General features: G+C 45.5%; 1 protein-coding gene across 1 annotated transcript in view; it reads right to left on the bottom strand.

The window, feature by feature from the left end:
* Positions 1 to 20640, bottom strand: part of ULK1 (unc-51 like autophagy activating kinase 1) — a 115157-nt gene that overhangs the window by 25538 nt on the left and 68979 nt on the right. Inside the window, exons 10-16 of the mRNA XM_083476420.1 lie at positions 19310 to 19392; positions 18013 to 18063; positions 9417 to 9505; positions 7969 to 8122; positions 5430 to 5490; positions 3857 to 3946; positions 2664 to 2792 (exon numbers count right to left, since the gene is read on the bottom strand). Of these exons, the coding sequence (XP_083332546.1) occupies positions 2664 to 2792; positions 3857 to 3946; positions 5430 to 5490; positions 7969 to 8122; positions 9417 to 9505; positions 18013 to 18063; positions 19310 to 19392 (657 nt within the window). The remainder of the gene's footprint in view (positions 1 to 2663; positions 2793 to 3856; positions 3947 to 5429; positions 5491 to 7968; positions 8123 to 9416; positions 9506 to 18012; positions 18064 to 19309; positions 19393 to 20640) is intronic.

The following is a 20640-nucleotide window of genomic DNA, read 5'->3' on the forward strand; positions in this document are numbered from 1 at the left end:
TGTGAGAGCCGAGCAATTTCATAGAGGAGGAAGATCCGCCCGCACAGGATGGAAGGAGTCAGTCACACAGCCTGGGGCCATACATCCGGTGGAACTTGACTGCTCCCCAGCTGAAGTTCCAAGCCACAGGCATGGATTGCTCATGCGGCAACTGGATCATGTGACTGTGGCAGAGAGGCCTAAGACGCACGGCTGAGATGCCTTACTAAGCACATAAGCAAATGTAAATAAACACATACATTAAAGAAAGGAGCACTCTGGCAGGGCCGATATCGCGCAATAATTACAGCCGCAGCGTTCAGGCAACTAATCCAGCCTTGTAAATAGGCTCATAAACGTTACTAGCCTACGGAAAGTTTCACTTGACTACTGTTGGCAGAAGGCGAACAGGACAGAAACGCAAGATGAGCCAAATCACTTTGATCAGGGGGGGTGGGTAAGTTGGTGCCCCTCCAGGTGTATTTGGACTACAACTCCCAGCATCCTTTCCGGTTGTGACCAGGCAAGCTGGGGTTGATGGAAGCTGGAGTCCAGTAACATCGGGAAAGCCAGATGATCCTCACCCCTGACTGAGTTTAAAATAAACATAAAGCCTTTTGATTGACTAGAAAAATGCCACTGTTCCATCAGGAAGTCATATCTATAACTTTTCCAATGCACAGATGCAAATTTTTAAAAAATGCAAATGACGAACAAGAGTCTGAAAACAAGTATTTGTGCCTCACTTCGACCTCTCTTTTATCCACCACACACACACACGGGAGGGAAGGCTTCTCTTAAGAATGCACCTGCAGTGACACACGTATTCAACACCTGAAATCCCCCAAGAAAGTATGCTTTGTTCTCCTTCAGAAATATTGCCACATTATTATGCAAATTCCAAGGAATTTAACTTTGCTATTAAATCAACTAACAAGTTGTTCTGAGTAAGCACTGTCTTACACAGCTCCATGGTTGTTACTCTGCAGTAAGATTGCTTAGGATTGTATCCCAAATCCGATATGGTTCACTGAATGATATCTAGGGGCTGCCATACGTCTGGATCTTCCTGGACATTGCCGGGATTTCAAAGGCAGAATATCCGAAAGGCGGTGGGATCTTAGGCAAGTCAAAATCGGGGAAAAAAAGCTCAACAACTTTGATAAAAGAACCATGTTAAACGGCGCAACGCAGAGTAAAACCAGCTTTAAAAAGAATTCCCTGCCTCAAGGATCTCCCAGTCCAAATTTTGACAGGGTAGGTAGCTAAGCAGCCTAAGCTTTGAACCAGGGACCTTGTGCATGCCATCTCTCGCATCTCTAGCTAGGGCTCAAAAAGACCACTGCTTGCAAAACCCTGGAGAGCCACTGCCATTCAGTCTGTAGCAGACTCCAAGTCTGTCTTTGGTATAAGGCAACTTCCTTTGACAACAATGGAGAAAGAGGAGTGAAGATAGCAGAAACAGAGACGGCAGGAATAGAAGAGACAAAGGAATTATGTGAACAAATGGAGATGTATAATACTTAAGGCTCCCCTTTGGTATGCAACTCTCCTGGCAGGATTGCACCGTAAGGCTCATTTTACATGAGGAGGAAGAGGACTGAGAGACAAAGTTTGAAGCATCAAGGGGGGAAATAAGTGAAACGAACACAGTTTCCCCCCTTTAGACTCCCCTTTCCTCTCCCTGTTGTCTCCTCTGTATCAAATTTTAGTTAGCAGTTTCCTCACAGCAGGACCATTTATTGTTAATCTAACTTGTTATGCAGATTGAAAAAAGGAAAGGCATAGATGTTCAGGGATGGAGTTCTGAGCACAAGGAACAGCAATGAACAAAGTGCAGAGTCATTTACAAGAGCGGACCATTAGCTGGCTAAATGTCCTCAATCAACTAGAACAAAAAGCCTATCAAAATGCCCATGTTTGTATTGCACACATTTTTAGCCTTTTAGTGCATCAATGCTCCGAAGGCAGGACGCAACCTATTAGTATGCTATAATATGAAAATCCCAAACAAACAGTTCTTAAAAACAAAGCCAACATAAAGTCACCCAAATGCAGGCTGATATAAAAAGATCTTCAAAGCTTTCCTGAAGTCCAACTAAGAATGAACCACACTCATTTCTAGGGGAGGGAGGTATTCCAGAGATCCTGGGTCACCACAGAAAAGGCTCTGACCTGGTACACACCAACCTAAGAGCTTTCACTGGAGTGAGAGAGAGTAGCCTTGAGAGCATGTTTATAGTCATTTACTAAAAAGTTCTTTTGTGACATAGCACCAAAATGAGATCCCACAGATGAGGAAACGGCAAGACAGGTTCCCAAGGCATCCCTAATCTGCGTGTAAATTATTTCAGAGCAAGACCATTTCTTAATCCTGGTGAGATCATAATGAGCCTTCAGACAAGCTTGTGAAAAGGATGTTGGAGACAGGCTAATTGCATGCCACTGGACAAGTATGCAATTCTGCAACCTGCCGCCTGGTGCTCCTCCTTCATTTCCATGGGGCATACCAGACATTCTCTAGACTGCACCCAGGTGTTCTCTAGATTGCTCATGAACAACCCTCAGGGTTGCTACCTTTCGACACTGATTGATGCCGAGTCAATTATACCAAAGAACATTGGCAGCGAGACAAGAATACAGCCTTCCGGACATCTCAGTGCTATCAAAGCCTCAGTACTCACCGTGGGGAAGTGTATTGATTAGGAGACTGAAGGTTCTGCTCAATCCGCCGGTAGTTGTGGATCTGTGTGGGGACTGGGATGGGGACCGACTGCCCATGCTTGCTGCCTGATGAAAACTGCCCAGGCCGGCTGCAGGACAAAAAGTACAGAGCACTTTTAGGGGAGGGTGGGTACTTGGAAAAGTGGAAGGGTCTGTTGAGAGGAGGAAACACTAGGAAATGGGTGGTAGGAGCCTGGGAGCAGTGGAGAATTGGATCACAGAAATGTTTACGGCTGTGGGGCAGGGGAGCTGGGAACTGTTTTTGCAAACAGAACACCGGCTGCAGGTTTTGGACAGGGAAGATACATTCAGTGGGCTTCCCACTCCTTCCTTGATACAGACACCAATTGCCCTCTCTTCTCCTTGATGCAAGTGGAGAATGTTGCCTCGCTGCTTGCATGCTCAGAGAGGGCACCAAAGGAGGCAACAGCAGCCAGGAGGCTCTGGGTGGTGGCCCTGCAGGCTGCAGTTCAATGGTAGAGCACCTGCTCCGTGTGCAGAAGAAGGTCCCATTGAGCTCAATAGATCAACAGTCTGACTCTGTATAAGGCAGCTTCCTAGGTTCCTAACCTCCGGGGGTTGTGGGCCTTGTCAAATGCCCACCAATACTGACCCCAATGCTGGACCTGGGAGAACGAAGTTATACTGGAGAACAGTATGGTAACTGACACAGTGGGATTGCTGTTTGGGCCCAGAGAGGGAGAAGGAAAGCTGGCAACTGGAGGGTGTGGTGGTGCCAGTGAAGGGATTTTGGTAGGGAAGTTGTAGAAAGTGGTGCATTAGGACTGCCAACGTTTTTTGAAGGAACTCACTGTTCCCCCAAATCAAAATATGAGGTCTCCTCCACCCAACCCTAGGAAAAAAATGTGGCTTCTGCTAGATTTGGCTTTCCAGCTCATTTCTGTTCAGTGCCCTCTCTCCACCCCTATAAGAGTACAGAAGCAGCAGTAAGCTCAACAACTCTGGTTGCTCTTTGCTGCTGGTAGGGGAATTCAATTCTCCCTTTCCTCCAGTAGTAAAAGCTCCATGAAAATATAGCCAAGCCCCAGAGATACTCCATGAGAGTTAAATCAAATCTGCACACAGAGTCACACACTCCTCTTTTTTTAGGGGGATGAGGAGTGCCAACACTCTCATCCGATTTTCCTCTTACCCTGATGGGCTCGGAGAGCCGCTGTAAGGAGGGGAAGGAGATGGGGTTCGTCCTTGGCTTTCCAAGCCTGCTGAAGCCACCAGGGAACTCCTGGAAAAAGGCAAGAAAAAACAACAGCAACATTATTTGCAGTAGAGGGAGATGCCAGTACTTCAGCGAACCTTGCCAAGCCTACTACAAGTTGTAGTGAGAGCTACCAGCTTGGACAGCCTGAAAGGATGATCAGACAAATTGTGGAGGGTAAGACTATCAATGGCGATTAGTCATGCACAATGCTGCTGAATCATAGTTGCCGGGGAACATGAGCTTTTGCACTCACATCTTTCATGTGGGCTTCCCCTGATTGGCCAATGAGGGAGAAGAATTTTGGACTACATGGGCTATTGGCTCGATCCAGCACGGCTGCTCTTGTGTTCTCAAGTTGCAAGCTTCTTAGTCACATTTGTTGTTTGCAACAAATGATTTATTCGCAACTGTTCCATGCCAGGAACAGAATTGGCTGGATCCACTGTACACAGCTTGCCCCATGATTCTCCTGAGCCTCTATGGAGGCTACCTCAAGGGATCCATGGGCTCTTTACTGAAAGACCACAAGTCAGTGGTAAGAGCGCATGATTTATACACGGAAGCTGCAGAGTTCAGTTGCTGGTATCTCCAGCCGCGGTCTCAAGAGAGCAACAAGGGGAAAGACTTTGGAGAGCTGTTGCTAGGTCAGGGACCATGTTACAGGAACTCTCAACTTTCTAGCAAGCATGGCCAATGGGAGTTCCAAGGACAAGGGGAAAGACATCTAGAAGGCCACATGTTTTCATCCCTGGAGCAGACAATACTGTGTTAAATGGCCTCAGTATAAAACTGTTCAAGATGGTATCTAATACCAAGTAAGCTGGCAAAAATGTACAAGTCTAAATCAAATAAGTGTTGGAAATGTAAAGAGAAAGGAAGTTCTTTTTATCATATCTGGTGGTCTTGTAGTAAGGTTAAGGCTTACTGGGAAATGATATACAATGAAATGAAAAGGATGTTTAAAATAACATTTGTCAAAGCAAAACAAAACAGAAGCCTTTCTCTTGGGAATTATAAGGATAGAACTACCTAAATTGTATAGAAACTTATTCATGTATGTGATTACAGGAGGCAAGAATGCTACTTGCCCCAAAATGGAAAGAAGAAGTCCCAGCAAAGGAAGAATGGATACAAAAACTTATGGAATATGCAGAAATGGCGAAACTTACTGGGAGAATAAGAAATCAAGTTAACAAACTTTTTATAAAAGAATGGAAATGGTTTATTGAATATTTACAGATAAATTGTAAACCGATGAAAACACTGGCAGGATTATTGTAATAACCTGCAGTTACATAAGAGTATATATTAAAAGAAGATAAATAAATGAGTAAGTTAAGTTAATTTGGATATGCAGAAGATATTAAAAATAAATTCAAGCAACCACAGAAAGAGGGGGAAGGAAAAGTCAAGTTTTAAAATGTTAAAATGATTGTAAAATCAGTTAAATACATAACTAAATAAAAAGTATAAATAAAATAAGAAAACACACACTAAAGTTCCTTACCCACTACACATCAGGCTGTCCTGGATAGTTTTTCCTCCTGCAGCCTCCACAGCGATATCACCTAAGTTTTAAAAAGTTCTGAAAAGATTAATTTCAGGCCCATGCTTCAGTAATACATAAAGAGCATGTGCATGCACTATTAATTCCCCCCCCCCCCAGGTCTGTGGACATGTGAGAACTGCACATAAAGGAGAGGTCTTTGAAGGCCCTCAAATGTTGTGTGAGCTTTTATAGAATTCTTTTTAGAAAAGAGACTGAAGCCACGGAGACCTCTCTTGCTTCCTCTCTTTGGGAACGACGGCTTCTTCTCAACACCACTAATGTGACCTTTCCCACAATTAGGCTAAAAAGAAAGGGTGGAGAACCTGTGGCTCTCCAGTTATAGCTGGACTCCAACTCCCATCAGCCCTAAGCCAGCATGACCAATGGTGGGGGGAAAAGGGACCTGTAGTTTGGCAACACCTGGAGGCTGCAAGTAGAGATTCAGTACGGACATTCATGCCTGTGACGACCCCATTATTCACACAGTGAGAGGCTGACTAGACCTTAGCCATGCAATAACCAGGTCTTGTGTGCCCTTCTGTACAAGCTTGTATGATAGGATGGGAGTGAAGACACTTTGCTCATATGCGAAGAGGCATGATTGCGCAAATAACACAAAAGGTGTCACTGGCCCAAGGCTTGTAATATCTGAAAAGTTGGACCTGCAGCAGGGGCAGAGGGCTCCTGCTCAAGGCACCAAACAAGCCCCTTTCTTGCATACTACAGCCTTTCCTTATGACTCTGAGCATATACAGCCCTCAGTGGGCTGCACAATCCCTCAATGACATTTTGAACTTCCCCAAGCCTACTGCCACCTCCTTGCTTTTGTGTGTGGAGGGTCTCATTTTGGCTAGATAAAAGACTGGCATTCAGAGAATGAGCTTCCTATTGGAAGCCTGTAGGGTCTTTTTCAAAGAAACAATTTCAGTTTTGCAAATCCTCGGGGTTTTTTTGTTTTGTTTTTTTTTAATACATGTGTGATTTCATTTCTGTTTGCAGAAGACAGGAGATTTTCCAGCACTCTGTGGCATCATGGTGTGCTTGTGTCACATCCCTTTGAAAATGTATCAAGGTTGAAACACACACATATGCACACCACAGCACCCTTTGCCTGGTGCCTGTAGCTCATCCCAGCGGATAAGTATTACTGAGGGTTCAAACATCAAAAACGGGACCAACTTGCAGTGCCTCTTTCCCCGGTAACACTGGTTTCAGGGGACCCTGGGCAAAGTGTTCTCTGGAAGGCTTCCAGCATCTCTGGTCCCTCTTGGGAACTTATTGAATGGAGGAGAACTGTGGCACTTCAAGGAGGGACAGGGAATCATCAGTGTGGGCATGGGGGGCACCATTTTCATTCCCCCAAACACCCCCAATACGGCATCACTCTGGGGCAAGGAGAGGAATTTAAATAGAGGCCCACCACAAGGAAAAGGACTGGGGTGGGGGGCTGGACAAGCATGAAGTGTGCTCCCTACTAGCTGGGTCCCCAGCACCTGCCTACAAATAGTGGGTCCTGCCAGTGTGCCTTTTTCCAGTTCCTGGACATGTAATTGGATGGCAGGAGCTCCCAAACACGGACCTAAAACACTGGTTCCCAACAAGCCTGCCTGCTCAGCTATCTCCCCACCATGGCTTCTCGCTACAGAAAACCCCAAGCTGAAGAACAACCAATTTCAAATCTCAGCAGCTTTGTGAACCGGGAAGCTGTTCCCCTTCTCCTGTTCAAAGCATGCAACGCTATCTGGACATTAATCTGCCCAAATAAATCTGTTTGCAAAGGGGAGAGTGGGGCTAACCATGCTAGTTTGCCCCCTTTCTGCAGTTAGAGGGCAGCTGCCTGTCCCAGGCTGCCTGCTCTGCTTGGGTTACCCCTCCCTGCACAACAATGGAAGGAAGGACCCATGGGGAGGGGCAGAGCTCTTGCACTCATCCCTGCTCCTTCCTGTCTCTCATGCGCTGCTGTAGCACGGAAGAGGAGTACCTAAATATAACGATATATTACTCGCCCTTCACCTCCCGAAGTCCCAGTGCAAGTCACAGCAATTTGAAATACAACATTAAAAACAGCTTAAGAACAAATCGCAACCGCGAGAATAGGACGGGTCCTAAAAACATACACCGGGGTAAAGGCTCATATGAGAAAAACGGCACAGATGCCCCTCTGTAGGGAGGGAATGCCCCAACTTTGTGGCTGCCACAGAGAATGCCCTCTCCTGGGCTGCTGCCACCCTGAGCTTCTGATAGTGGTGGAACTACTCAAAAGGCTGCCATTGCTGATCTCAACAGCAGAGAGCGGTTTTCCAGATATTTGGGGCCCAAGTCTCTTAGGGCTTTAAACACTAAGGTGAGCATATTGATTTCAGCCAAGATGCAAACTGGCAACCAGCAGGGCTCGTGAGATTATGGTTGCTGTCTCCTGCCATTCAGGCATGCCCACAACCTCTTCCGCCACACCATCAGCCATGCCTCTGCTTCGAAAAGAAACCAGACTGCTTACTTGCAAACTGGGCTGGCACCATGACGAAGTCATCGGTGTCGCAGGAGGAGTTCTTGCTGCTGCCGCCAGCTGACTCCTTCGACCCATGAAGGAAGCCGGGCTGGGTAGGAGAGGCTAAAACCTTCTCAGGGAGATGTGCCATCTCTCCAAGGGACTGTTCGAGGGAAGGGGAAGGAGAAACAGGAGTGAAAACGCAAACCTCGGAAGCAACTCATTCTGCAGGCTCTTCCACACCAAAAAGCACTCCCAGAAAAGGAGTTTCTGCCAGCACATGGTGTCTATGGAACAGCTGCTTCTTTCAAGGCAGTTCTCCAAAGGCCCCAAGACAAAACTATGCCATTTCAGTGGCCCCAGAACCATCGAGTGGTGCAGTCGGCAGGGAATTGGGACGGTTCTTTGACACAGAAAGTCCCCCAGTATGTGGTGGCTGTTATCCCATTGTTACCTTACAGAAGTCCCGCTTATGGGGCTAGCAATGTTGTGACAATACAAAAATTGCCACCAAATTTGCTTTTAGTCTCTGCTTTCTTACGATATTTAGAGGGTTGAAGGAACAAACCTTCAAATTTGCAGGTGGAAATGAGAGCCATATTCTGAGTTGGGGTCACTCATTGTTCCTTTATTCCCTACACACTAAGCCCCTTTGGGTGGAGGGTGCCATGAAACCAATGGTACAACCGCAATTAGAATATAGTGCACATGGTTCTGCTCACTGTATCTCAAGCAAAGGATACTGTAGAGCTGGAAAAGCTACAGAAGAGGTGCAATAACTCCCTTAGGAGGAGTTTTTGGGTTTGTTTTTGAAGTGAGCAAGGGAGGACATGATAGAGGTTTAGAAACTGATGCACAATACAGAGAAAATGGATTAAGCGAACTAGTTTTTCCTCTCTCCAGAACCCAGGTTCACCCAATGAAACCGAATAGAGCAAGATTCAGGGCAGACCAAAGAGACAGAGAGGACGGGCTCTTCCTCCTCCCCCCACAAGCGCACAGTTATATTGTGGAATCTACTTCCATAAGATGTGATAAAGTCCACGAACTAAGGTGGCTTTAAAAGGGGATTAGACACATTCATAGAGGATAAGGCTACCCATATGCTGCCTCCAGGATCCAGAGGCAGCCTGCATCTGAATACAGACTGCTGGGGGCGCCAAGTGGGCAGAAAGCTGCTGTGCTCATACCCTGTTTGTGGACTGGTCATTGTGAGGAGGCAGGATGCTAGACTAGACGAGCCTTCGATCTGAGTGCTTCTTACGTGGGCTGACTTGGGATCTGCCACACACAGCTTAAGGTGGTTCTCTCCCTTGAAAATGCCACCCTGCACGGTGGACTGGCGGTGTGGTGGGCACCCAGAGGAAGACGTAGTCAGCAGCCACCAGAACGACCCAGTGGCAAACAAGAGGGAGGAGGAAAACCAACAGCGCTTAAGAGGCGTGCATTGTACTTACGGGAGGAGATGCGAGATGGGACGTGGAAGAGCTGCTGGACGAACTCCCAGACCCAGAGCTCGGATAAGAAGGCATTGGCACAGAAGCAGCTGAAGAGGGCAGGGGGAGGGGAGAGAAGAAAGAAAGGTCATGCTTTCTAGGTTGTCAACAGTGGGATTAGAACAGCTTTCTTGGCTTCCTCACGCTAACGGATTTATCTCAGGTGCCAGGCGACGTCACTGAACTGAGGCAGGGGAGGGGGGAGGGAGAAACAAGTTGGCATTCAGTGCAACTGAATGTGGCAGGTGCTCTTTCGCTTGCCCCCCGTCTGTGAAGCTGTCGTTTATTTCACCCCGCAGCAGATTCTGAAGTCTGAGGCGCCATTTTCTGGCTTCTAAATGCCTTTGGTCTCTGTCGGGGTAGTCAATGCAGACGGTGGACTCCCAGCTCCCATCAGCCCCAGCTAGCATGGCCAATGGTTGGGGGGGGGAGTGCAGGCCAACATCGTTCGGAGGGCACAAGATAGGCCCAACCTGCTGTCTGCCTTCTAGAACGCAAACAACTTTTTTTGTTGCAGCACCACAACAGTGGCATGACTCAGGTCTAATATATTTCTTAAAAAACCAGGAGTCCTTTCTCCGTCCTCATGCGCAGATTCTTGTGGTGTTGTTGCTTTAAGTATTTTTTAGGATGTGGTTGGCGGTTTTTAATTGGAAGCCGCTCCGAAAGTCCTCCGAGCCAAAGCGCAGGGTCCAAAATAATGCAGACAGTGGTCAAGTACACTTGACAGAGCCTTCCCTAAATGCCCTTTGGAATTCCTTACCCAGATAATCTGGAGTCCTCCAGATCTTGTTGGGACTCAAATCCCCATTGCTCCCAACCACTGGGAGCTGGAGTCCAGCAATATCTAGAGGGTCACAACTTATTCTAATTTATCGATCACCTTACACTCATGCCTCAAGGCAATGTACCAAATGCAGCAGAACCAGCTGAAAACAGTTAAACACCACCAAAAAATAAATAAACAGCAGCAGATAAATTTCTGAACAACACCAAATATACCAATGGCAGAAACCTAGTCATGCTGTTGGGAAAGCTGTTGGAATAAAAAATGCCTTCGGTAGCTTCCAGAAAGGGCAGATAATGGGCATCTGTTGTATCTCAGCAGGAATGCTGTTCCACAGAACAAGGGCAGCAACAATAAAAGCACTTCTCCAAGTTACTGCAGAGCGAGCTTCCAATTTTTTTGGAAGTTGGAGGAGAAGCTCTTCCATAAACTGCAGTGGTGGATAAGCTGGTCTCTTAAGAAATCTGATCCTGAGCTGTTTAGAGTCTTAGTGCCAAAATGTTTGAACTTGGCCCAGTAGAGGACGGGCAAACAGTCCAAATCCTGCAGCCTTTGAGGTGCTGCATCCTGGTGGCAGCTTGCCTTCACAAGCAGCCTGGCTATGGTGTCCTGCCCCACCTGCTCCCTCTGGGTCAGCCCCAAGGTAGATCCACATGGAGAGCATTGCAGGTATCCACCCATGAAGTTACCAGCACATGGAGAACTGTGGTGAAGTTCTCCATCCCTGCCCTAGAGCTATCGGTATGGCTTCCTCGAATGACATTCCAAGCAAAAGAGAGGGTGGGGAAAAGATAGACAGATATTGTTTGGCAGGCTTCCTACCATTATCAGACATTTCAGAGGTATCTCAAGCACTGTGTCTGGTTCTTCACACAATTTGAAGAATTTATTATTGTTTTGTGTTTCTGTGTTTTGTGTTGGGTTGGGTTGGGTTTTGTAGGCATTCAATGATGGTTTGTTTGTTTGTTTTTAAAATAATTTCTGAGCTGCCTTGAGTAGCTCACATTGATGCAGAAAAACAGAACTGGAATACTTTCAATTAAATAAATAAAGCGCGAGAGAAAATATAAAGAAAACTGAGCGCTGGAGCACAGTGAAACTGATTGATTCTGAATTTTCACATCATGTGTGAAAAACGTTTTAAAGCATTGCTATTTGTTTTGAAGGGTGGAAGGCTATAATTAATTTTGAAGGGTGTAAAGCTGTAATTAATTAACACACCCCAGCTGCAGCTGTTTTCTCTCTCTCTGTACAACAGCAACAGGAAAATTACTGTCCAGCTATCGCTTCTATTACTCCAAAAGAATGAGATGATGTACTTTTCTCCAGCTGATAACTAGAAGGCTAAGACGATGGTGGTTGCACACAGAAGAAAAATGTTCTCAGTAAAGTCAAAACATATTTAATTAATGAAAACATCCCTGGGGACTACCATAAAATGACATCATATTGGTGATGTTTTAACAGCCAGGTGTTCACTTGCCCTGTGAAACCATGTTTTGACTGCCTGCGCTTGCTTAGCATATTTTGGCAGACAAGCACCATTCTGAGGTAAGGCACTGGTTGGATTGGTGTGAGGAAACCAATGGGATAACCCAATAATAAAAAGAGGGAGGGAATTATTTGTACACTGCAAGGGAAGGAGAAAACAAAGCAGGATTTTTGTCTATGCAAGCCTGGATGATATATGCTCAGAAAGGGAAAGAGGGATTAATCAGGATATGCAGTAGCAATGGGTAACTAAAATGAACCATGGAAGGGGGGCGGGGAAGGGAAGTCAATGACTATCGTATGGTTATCTTTTGGCTTGAATGTGAAAATTTGAAATGGAAAATTATTTTTTAAAAAATTAAAAGAAGAGAACAGGGGAGGGGGCCAGAGCTTAGAGGTAGAGCTCATGCTCCAGTCCCCGAAATCGCTAGTTAAAACAATATGAGGTACTGGGTGATGAGAACAGCCTCCTCTGGAGGTTCTACAAAGTCACTGCTGGACCAAACAGACAGTCTTAAGGCTAGATGGCCAAAATAGCTAATAGGGTAAGTTCCTTCCTATGTGGTGGAAAGAACTTCTGCTTTCAGTGACACCCATGTGTGGTGGTGGGGAACCAAGTGTTTGAAGATTTCATACTTGCATGATTGCATACGGAGCGCTTGCCTCATTGTGTGTACATGATGGAGCAATGGAGGCCCAAGCACTCTGCTACACAAACTGCAGCACTGAGAGTGCATGACGAACCACGTCTATACAAAAATGATCTTGCTATTCCCACCCAAATCTTAAGGGGAATTCAGCATAGACTTGCTGGTATCTCAGCCAGGACTCACAAATCCACACAGCATTTACAAATGGCTCATTACAACTGCCAAACTATTTACACTGCAGGTATATATGGATATAGATGGGGCACCATCCAGGGAACTGCTTTTGTATAAATGAGCAGGGTTACATATTCCTCCGGGCAGGGGCCATTCACAAGCACAACTGCAGGAGCTCACACACACTCGACCCCTGCCAGGGTTCCCTAGGACTGGAGGATTCATGTTGCATATGACTCTGCACCACTGCAGATGATCACAAAGGAAAATCCTCTGCCAGGCTGAAGAAAGTAATCCAGGGCGTTTAGTGCCAAGCAAGAGGCAAAAAGTAGGACTCAGCAAAAGCAAGAGTCTGGGCAGAACAGGAATGAGTCTGGTGAATCAAAGGAAGTAGCATGTGGAACAGGAGATGAACAAGATTATTATTTTTGCCCCCAAGCAGGTGTGGGAAGAGAGGGGCAAAGGGATCGGTGGAGCAATGAGACAGAGGGGATAGCTGGTGTCTCCTGCCTTGATTCCTTAAAGCGCTTTAAAAGGTCTCTAGGTGAAGATCTGGCATCCTGTAAAAGAAACTAGCTCCACCAACCTGATTATTTCACCTTGAGCCTGGAGAGACAGTGATATTAAACTTGAATTAGGTGTCTCCACCCACAAATCTTCAGATTACCTATATAATTCCTCTCCTCGCAAAAGGAGGCCTGCTGAGTCTCCAAGTCCTTGCTTAATTGAGAAAGATTAGGTCCCAGCTCTCTCCACCACAGTCTGTTCTAAAAATGCAGCACAGCTCACTTGGGGGAGAAATCTTCCTTAGATGAACAACACCACAGCTGAATTGTTGAGCTGCGGTGGTTCTTGCCTAGTGAAGGGCTCTGCATTAAGCAACAATTACATTGGTGAATTTATAAAGTGATAGTGGGGTGGGATTTGTGGGGGACACACACACACAGAGGTATTTTAAAGGGGTTCTAATCAATTCCAAGGTCCATTCTTAACCTGAATCTGTTCTTAACCTGAAGTACCACTTTAGCTAATGGGGCCTCCCGCTGCCGGAGCACAATTTCTGTTCTCATCCTGAAGCAAAGTTCTTAACCCGAAGTACTATTTCTGGGTTAGCAGAGTCTGTAACCTGAAGTGTCTGTAATCTGAAGCATCTGTAACCTGAAGCGTATGTAACCCGAGGTACCACTCTATTTGATTTAAGAACTTTTAAATCCACTAACACAGTGCTAAATATTATATCAGCAGTGCAGGTTGTTTTTTTTTTAATATAAAGGAGTTTATTTAAAAACAACTGCAAGTGGAAAGAACTATCTTAAAAGAGGCAGTCTCGCTACTTATAGAAGGCATCATCACAGAAGAGGCATTATTTACACATGGTAGGGAACACTTCTAGCAACAATGGCGGGGAACCTGAGTTCCTCCATAGGTTTGTGGGACTCCAACTCCCATCAGCCTCAGCCAGCATAGTCAATGATCAAGGATGGTGGGAGTTGTAGTCCAGCATTCATAAAAAGGGCTGTAGCATCCCCGACCCTTGCTGTAGGATGATGCCTGCTACAATACATCTGAACACAAAGGAAACATGCCAAGAGCTTTAGAAACTGTTTTTGCCCAATAGATTAACTGATAAAACTGAATTAAAACTGTCATGATTTAGCAACTGGCACTTCTTTAACTGAGCTGCAGCTCTAGCCTTACCACTGCCGGTACCACCAATATGACCCCACACAGGTTATTGTTGCCATGCAATATCATTAGTTATCATTAAATGGGGGGGGGGGAGGAAATCCACTAAGCAACTTTTATGGCAAAACACAAACACTTCTGCCCAAGTTATACAGTTTCGTTTTTAGAAAAATATTTATTTTTCATAATTCAGAAATACAGATGTCTCACTTTACAGATATATATATATAAATAGAAAAAAATAGGAACAAAGCATATAAATAGGCTATAAATAAATAAAACTGGAACGAACATATAGAAAACAAGTTTCCAGTTAACAGAATGAAGGCATCCAAAAGGACTCGGTGGTGCTGAGAAAAGATAAAGAACTTGCACCATGCCCAGTTTCATTATTGGGCAGGCCAAGGAAGATTAAAAAAAAAATCAAGGAAAGAGAGAATTGTATGAGGCAGAAACTACTGACCATATCTTGGTAGAAGGTACCATGATCAACACAATACATTCTCTGTTGCCAAGCTCATTGGTTTCACCCAGCTCCATTGCATCTATCCTGACAAATATCTCTCCAAGGTCTCACAGAGATATTTTCCTGTCCTGACACCCTTCTGACTAGAGGGCTGTCCGCACTGTGCACTAACTGAGTTACGGTGTCTTCCAATAACATCACCAGGAGACCAGGCAAATAGCCACAGATAAAGCAAGTGCTCAGGGAATCGTATGAATAAGACTCTTAAAAGAAGCACAAGCAAGCTGCTCCTGTCATTTATCCATCACAGCACAGGTAACAAGAAATCAGAGGATGAAGAAGCCACCTCTTTCCTCAAAATGGTTCCCCTAAACACTGAGATCTCTAGGCACCTTCAGCTTTCTGGTTCTTCTCTCGAGAGTCCTGATTAATGCACACACACAAGCATCAACCTGGCAGCCACTCACCACACAAGAGTCACTCGCCACATGGATCTGGAGCCTTTCAAACCTAACACCACAAATCTTTGGAGGGCCTGTCCAGGTGTGATGATGAGGGAATGGGGGAATGTGGGTTACATCCAACTAACTTTTAGAGTGGACCCACTGAAATTAATGGACCTTAAGTTAGTCATGTCTACCCTAAGCATGAATAACTTGGACACAACTGCTGGAGTCACATGATCAGCTGCCTTCTGTTATTCGACTGACTACCATATTACTATTCTTTATGAACTGGGCCTGGGGCCCCTACAGACAAGTATTAGGACTGAAGTACATGATTACAAGCCTCTGGACAAAAGCCCTCTCGTATACCAAGCACCAAAAGATGAAAAACTCGAGCTTCTCTTCTCAGTTTGGTTGTGCAGCATAGTTTTCTTTTCTGGCTGAAGGCTGTGACCTGATGAGCTTTCTTCCCGATTCACACCCAGATGTAGCTGTGCCGTGACCCGGGGCGTGCAAGCGCCTGTTGGCATGGGCGTCTCATGGGACCAGTGTCCCAAGGCAGTGGGCTGGACGATGCAGGAGACAGTGGCCGGAAGATGGGAGCTCTTCTCTGCCTCTCTTGGCTTGGCCGTTTTGGCGGGGTCACCCCACGCAGCGGTTGTGAGGAGGCTGGCAGTGAAGGAAACGGAGGCCAAGTCAAGAAAATCCTTTCTTGCTTCTGCGGGAATCCCCGCGGGCTGCAGCTCGGCTTCCATAATGCCGGAGCCGATGGCGGTACTGTTCGCGGTGGCTGCCAGGCTGCCTGGGGCGCAGAAGATCCTTCCTGGTTGGCAAGGGGCTCAGATTTCGTAGAAATGTTTCTCCACTGGGGCACCGTGGTGGGAGCAGGGAAGTCTGCAGGTCTGTAAGTGCCCTTGAGTCGGGAAAACGCTTTCCGGTTTCGACGGTGGCCTTCCCCCCAGGGTGACACTGCGGTTGTAGGTAAGGACCGGGAGGGCTTGGAAGCGCCCCTAAACCAGGAGAATATTTTTCTGCCCGTGGGAGTGACACCTAAGTATAGTTAAGGGAGGGGGGATTGTATTATTTAAAATTACGATCAGGGAATGAAATCATAACTCTCCTGCTTTGAAGCAATGGTGACCCAAGGCTTAGGTTTCCCTACAGGCATCCAATGTTAGGACACTTTGTGGCAGGCTTAAGACAGGTTTAAAGCAGAATGTAGAAGTTCCCAGTGTCTCCCATCGTTTGCTGACTGGCTGACTTGATAAGAGAATTGATCCATGATAATTGCACTCACACTCTTTCTCTCTCTTTCTCTCTCTCTCACACACATACACACACACACACACAGGCTACAACTATCACTACGTAGTTCCAAAAACACTATTTGGTAAACCCGCTCCAGTGAAGGGGCACTTTGTCAGGTGAGAATTGGAAAAGTAAAAGCACCCAGCCCCCATTGACCCAGTCTTGCACGTGGTTCTCACCCCACACATTCCTATTATGTCAGAACCCACATTTTTGCCGAGATAATGTCTAGCTCCACCCTTGAACTAATCCTGTTGCAGATGGATTATGCTATAGCATACCCCATGCCTGATTTAAGTTCTGAAATTCACTGTACAAAGCCACTTTATACACAGAGTCAGATTACTGGTTCATCAAGCCCCTCTTCCCCAACCTGGTACCCTCCACATGCTTTGGAATATAGCTCCCATGAGCCCCATCTAGACCCACGATTGCCAACAGTTATAGTTCTGAGACAACTGGAGGACATCTGGTTGGGGCTAGCTAAATACTGCTTCTTCTCAAAGTGGTAGTGGCTTTCCAAGGACTCCCAGATTTGTGCCCTAAGATTCTTTCAGTGATAACATGTGGGAAACTCAACCTTGACCTTTTGCATACAAAGCATCTATTCTACCGCAAAAGTCATAGCATGTGTTCTTTGGTAAATTCTTAATTTTTCATCTCTCTCCTAAGAAGAAACTTCTCAGGTGTCATTTAGATGTGTCCTCAACATGTAAGAAAGCCTCTATTTACTTTCAGTTCTGGAACTGTTCCACTTTCCACCCCTCCAAAATTCTCCATCCCTTAGACCTCATAAGTCAATGGATTGCTGTCCTGTTTCAGTGTATGCTACAGCCCATTACTTCAGGCACAAAAATGAGCTCAACAAAAAGCAGAAACCACCATTATAAAGATTAAATCTAAAGCGGCCAGACAAAGTCATGATGACATGACTCCCTTTATCATCGTAAAAAAACCCCAGACAGAATTAATGTGACAAACTCAATGCCAAAACATTGTTCCTATGCAGTGATTACATATCTTTTAAAAATGCCAAAGGGAATTGGATTTACATATTTCAGCTACATGATTAAAACTGCCAGTTTCTGAAGCACTGCAAGAGATGATATGTGTCAATTTATAAAGATGCTTTAGTCTCACCGACTCGCTGGCTATCACAGTTGAAAGGATACTTACATGTAATTTTGTCCCTCGAAAGAGGGTCTTGAAGTGTAACAAAAACCCCACCCTCCAAAAAACTAAGCTACTCCCACAGTTTTTAGAAGGCTGAGATTTTGTCAGCACCTAGTCAAGTTTATTAGTAACTTGACTTGGGAGGTGCAATTTGCTTCTCAAGAGAGGCAGCCTTCTAGCACAGAGAAAGCCAAGTCATCTACAGAATGGAATGGTCGGGCTGTGGAAGTTCTGCCACATCTTCTCACACCTGAATGAGCCTAAGAGAGAACCACCAATAATGTGCTTCTAAGCTTGCACAGTGCAAGCTGAAATCTACAGCGCAGGTCCGTGTATATATTACAAAAAAGAGAATGAGATAACGAAACAAACTTACATTTTTTCATAGAGGCACTTGCATCCAAGAAAGGGTGGTGGAAAAATTCATCTGAAGAAAGAAAGAGAAAGAAAATGTCAATATCGATGTTTTACAAAGTTCAAGTTCAATCATGCAAAAAAAAAAACAAAAAAACATAAACCAAACAATGTTTAATGATCTTACTTGTTTAAGCAGGATTTGTATCCTGCTTTTGAGCCCTCAAAAAGCTCTTGGGTAATGTGCCAAGTCTAGCTTGAGAGCATTTAAAACAGTCCTGGCAATCTTCTTCAAGAGCCAAGCTATCAGGTACAGGACAGAGGCCTTGAGAACAGGAGATTTTTAACCTATTGCCCTTTACTGTGGTTCCAACCTTGATCTGGGGAGGACTGAACACAGTATTTCTCCTCTAGCCTGCATGCAGTTCCTTCTTGCCTGTGGCTACCAGGCTAGACCTTAATTCAGCCTCCCCCAGCCTTGGGTCCCTGGATGTGATTGGACTACAGTTGTCATCAGCCACAGCAAGCATGGCCCATGGTCAGGGATGGTGGATGCTGTAGTCCAACTTCAGCTGTGGACCCAAGGTTGGCGAAGGAAGGCTTAAATGCAAGACAGCACCAACATTCAGGAGTGGCATGTCTTTACTCCTCCAAGACCACAGAGTGTCTTGCTTTGAGGCATCCTACAGCCACCTGGGAAAAACCACAGACAGCTAGTTGACAGAAGCTTACCACCGCCCAACAAAATGGCATTATTAGGTCACCCTATTAGTTTAAAGTACAATGACCATATCCACCCCACCCCCCTCAAAAATAAATAAATCACAATGGTTTTGCTAAATCCGGCCATGCTTCATCTATAAATGTACAATTAAAACTGGGATCAGTTAATCCCTGGCCTTGATTTGGCCAGCTGCTTGGGGATGTTCTCTAAAGCCCAGTTTCATTGACAAACATAATCGGAAAGAATAACAGACGGCAAACCAATTAGGATTAAGCCGGGGTTGACAGCATGATGTCTGCAAAGGATCAGTGGTGCTGGGGGAGGGGAGGGGCTTGAATCAAACTTGAATGAAGAGAACAATCAGCAAAACTTTGCCATGCGAGATGCTGATACCTTAAAACAATGTCCACAAACCTCCTTCAAGCAAAGGGGTGCACTGAGCTATTGTCAACCCTCTGGGGGCACAGCCAAAGTGTGAAAGTCGGTGTGTCTGAAGTGTAAGGGCAGAGTCAATTTTATTAAAGGGCATCTCTTTCTTTGGTGTGGTTCTGGTCTGGCTTGATTACGAAGTGTCTCAGAAGGCAAAATTCCTTACCAAAGTCCATGCGGTCCTTGTGGTTCCGTTGCAAGAGTCCTAGCAGCAGCTGCCTCAAGTGGGCTGATGTCTCCCTTGGAATGCTTAAAAAGAAAAAAGAAAGAAATCTTATATTGTGCCACACAGGTGGTGGTTGTTGTTGTTGTTTTTATTTTTTTAAAAAAGCTACTTTTATACTATTCCTACTAGAGATTCAAAGTATTTTACAAGATCAAACGCAGTACAATGAATGGTCATAAAACAACACACAAATGACAGATGCTAATTAAAAACGGGAAAATCAAAGGCAACCAGATGGGGTGAGGAGAAACCAGTTTAGCCAAAAGCTTAATGGAAGCATTAGCTTTTACAACTGCTTAATAATCTCAAGAAAAAGCACTTGGGCTCTATCCATAAGGCATAGAAAACCTGATATTCTATCCTGCTGTGGGGATGGATCCAACAACCTTGTTGGCTGGATCTCGCTCAGTGCTGTCCGTAGAGAAACTAAATGGAAGAGAAGCTACTCCGTCACCTAACTTGAGGGAAAATGCCATTTTTACTCCATTAGCTATGCTGGCTGGGGGAGATGGGAGATGGAATCCAACATCATCTGGAGGCACCACATTGGCTAACCCTTCCCTACTGGAAACCACAGGTACTTTTCCAATTCAGGTACCAAACTACCTTAAGCTTCCCTGCAGTGAACAGAACTTGTTCCTTGCACACACAAAAAACTAGCTTTGCAAGGAGAAGGTTTTCATCTAACCTTCTTTCCAACATGTTCAATTTCAACACAAAGTGTCCCCCATTTTCTTTTTCACAACACTTGAAGCAGCAATTTGAAAAAAGCAAAAATGATCACACACACACACACACACACACACACCCGCCAATCCTGGTAATATATACCAGGCAGAGACACATTCAGAAGAGAGAAGGGAGGGGGCAGAGGAAGGAAAAACCTGGCAGAGCAGTTTTAAAATTCTTGCACAGGCGAAACCAGGCCGTCTTGGCATTTGCTGTGTACACAACTTGGTGCCTGCCGCCTGTCAGGTTTGCTTGGAGAGGTCAGGTCAGGTAATGGCATATTCACGGCAAACATCCCAGATCTTTAAAACTAACGCTACCTTTGCAGGCTTGCCCTCTCTCCCCACATCGATGCCTACTCAGAAATGTCTAAGTAAACAACTGTGTGCTAGGGGCTAATATTTGGGAAGCATTTCCAAACTGCTCTCTCTCTCTCTATCAACTTTCTGCTGAATTCCAATGCTGGGGAAAACAGTAAAACCGAAGGTGGGGGCACACATGCGAGAGGGAGGGAGGGAGGGAGGGAGGGAGGGAGGGAAGGA

Source organism: Podarcis liolepis, assembly GCF_965112155.1.
Source record: "Podarcis liolepis genome assembly, chromosome: 15".
NCBI lineage: Eukaryota > Metazoa > Chordata > Lepidosauria > Squamata > Lacertidae > Podarcis > Podarcis liolepis.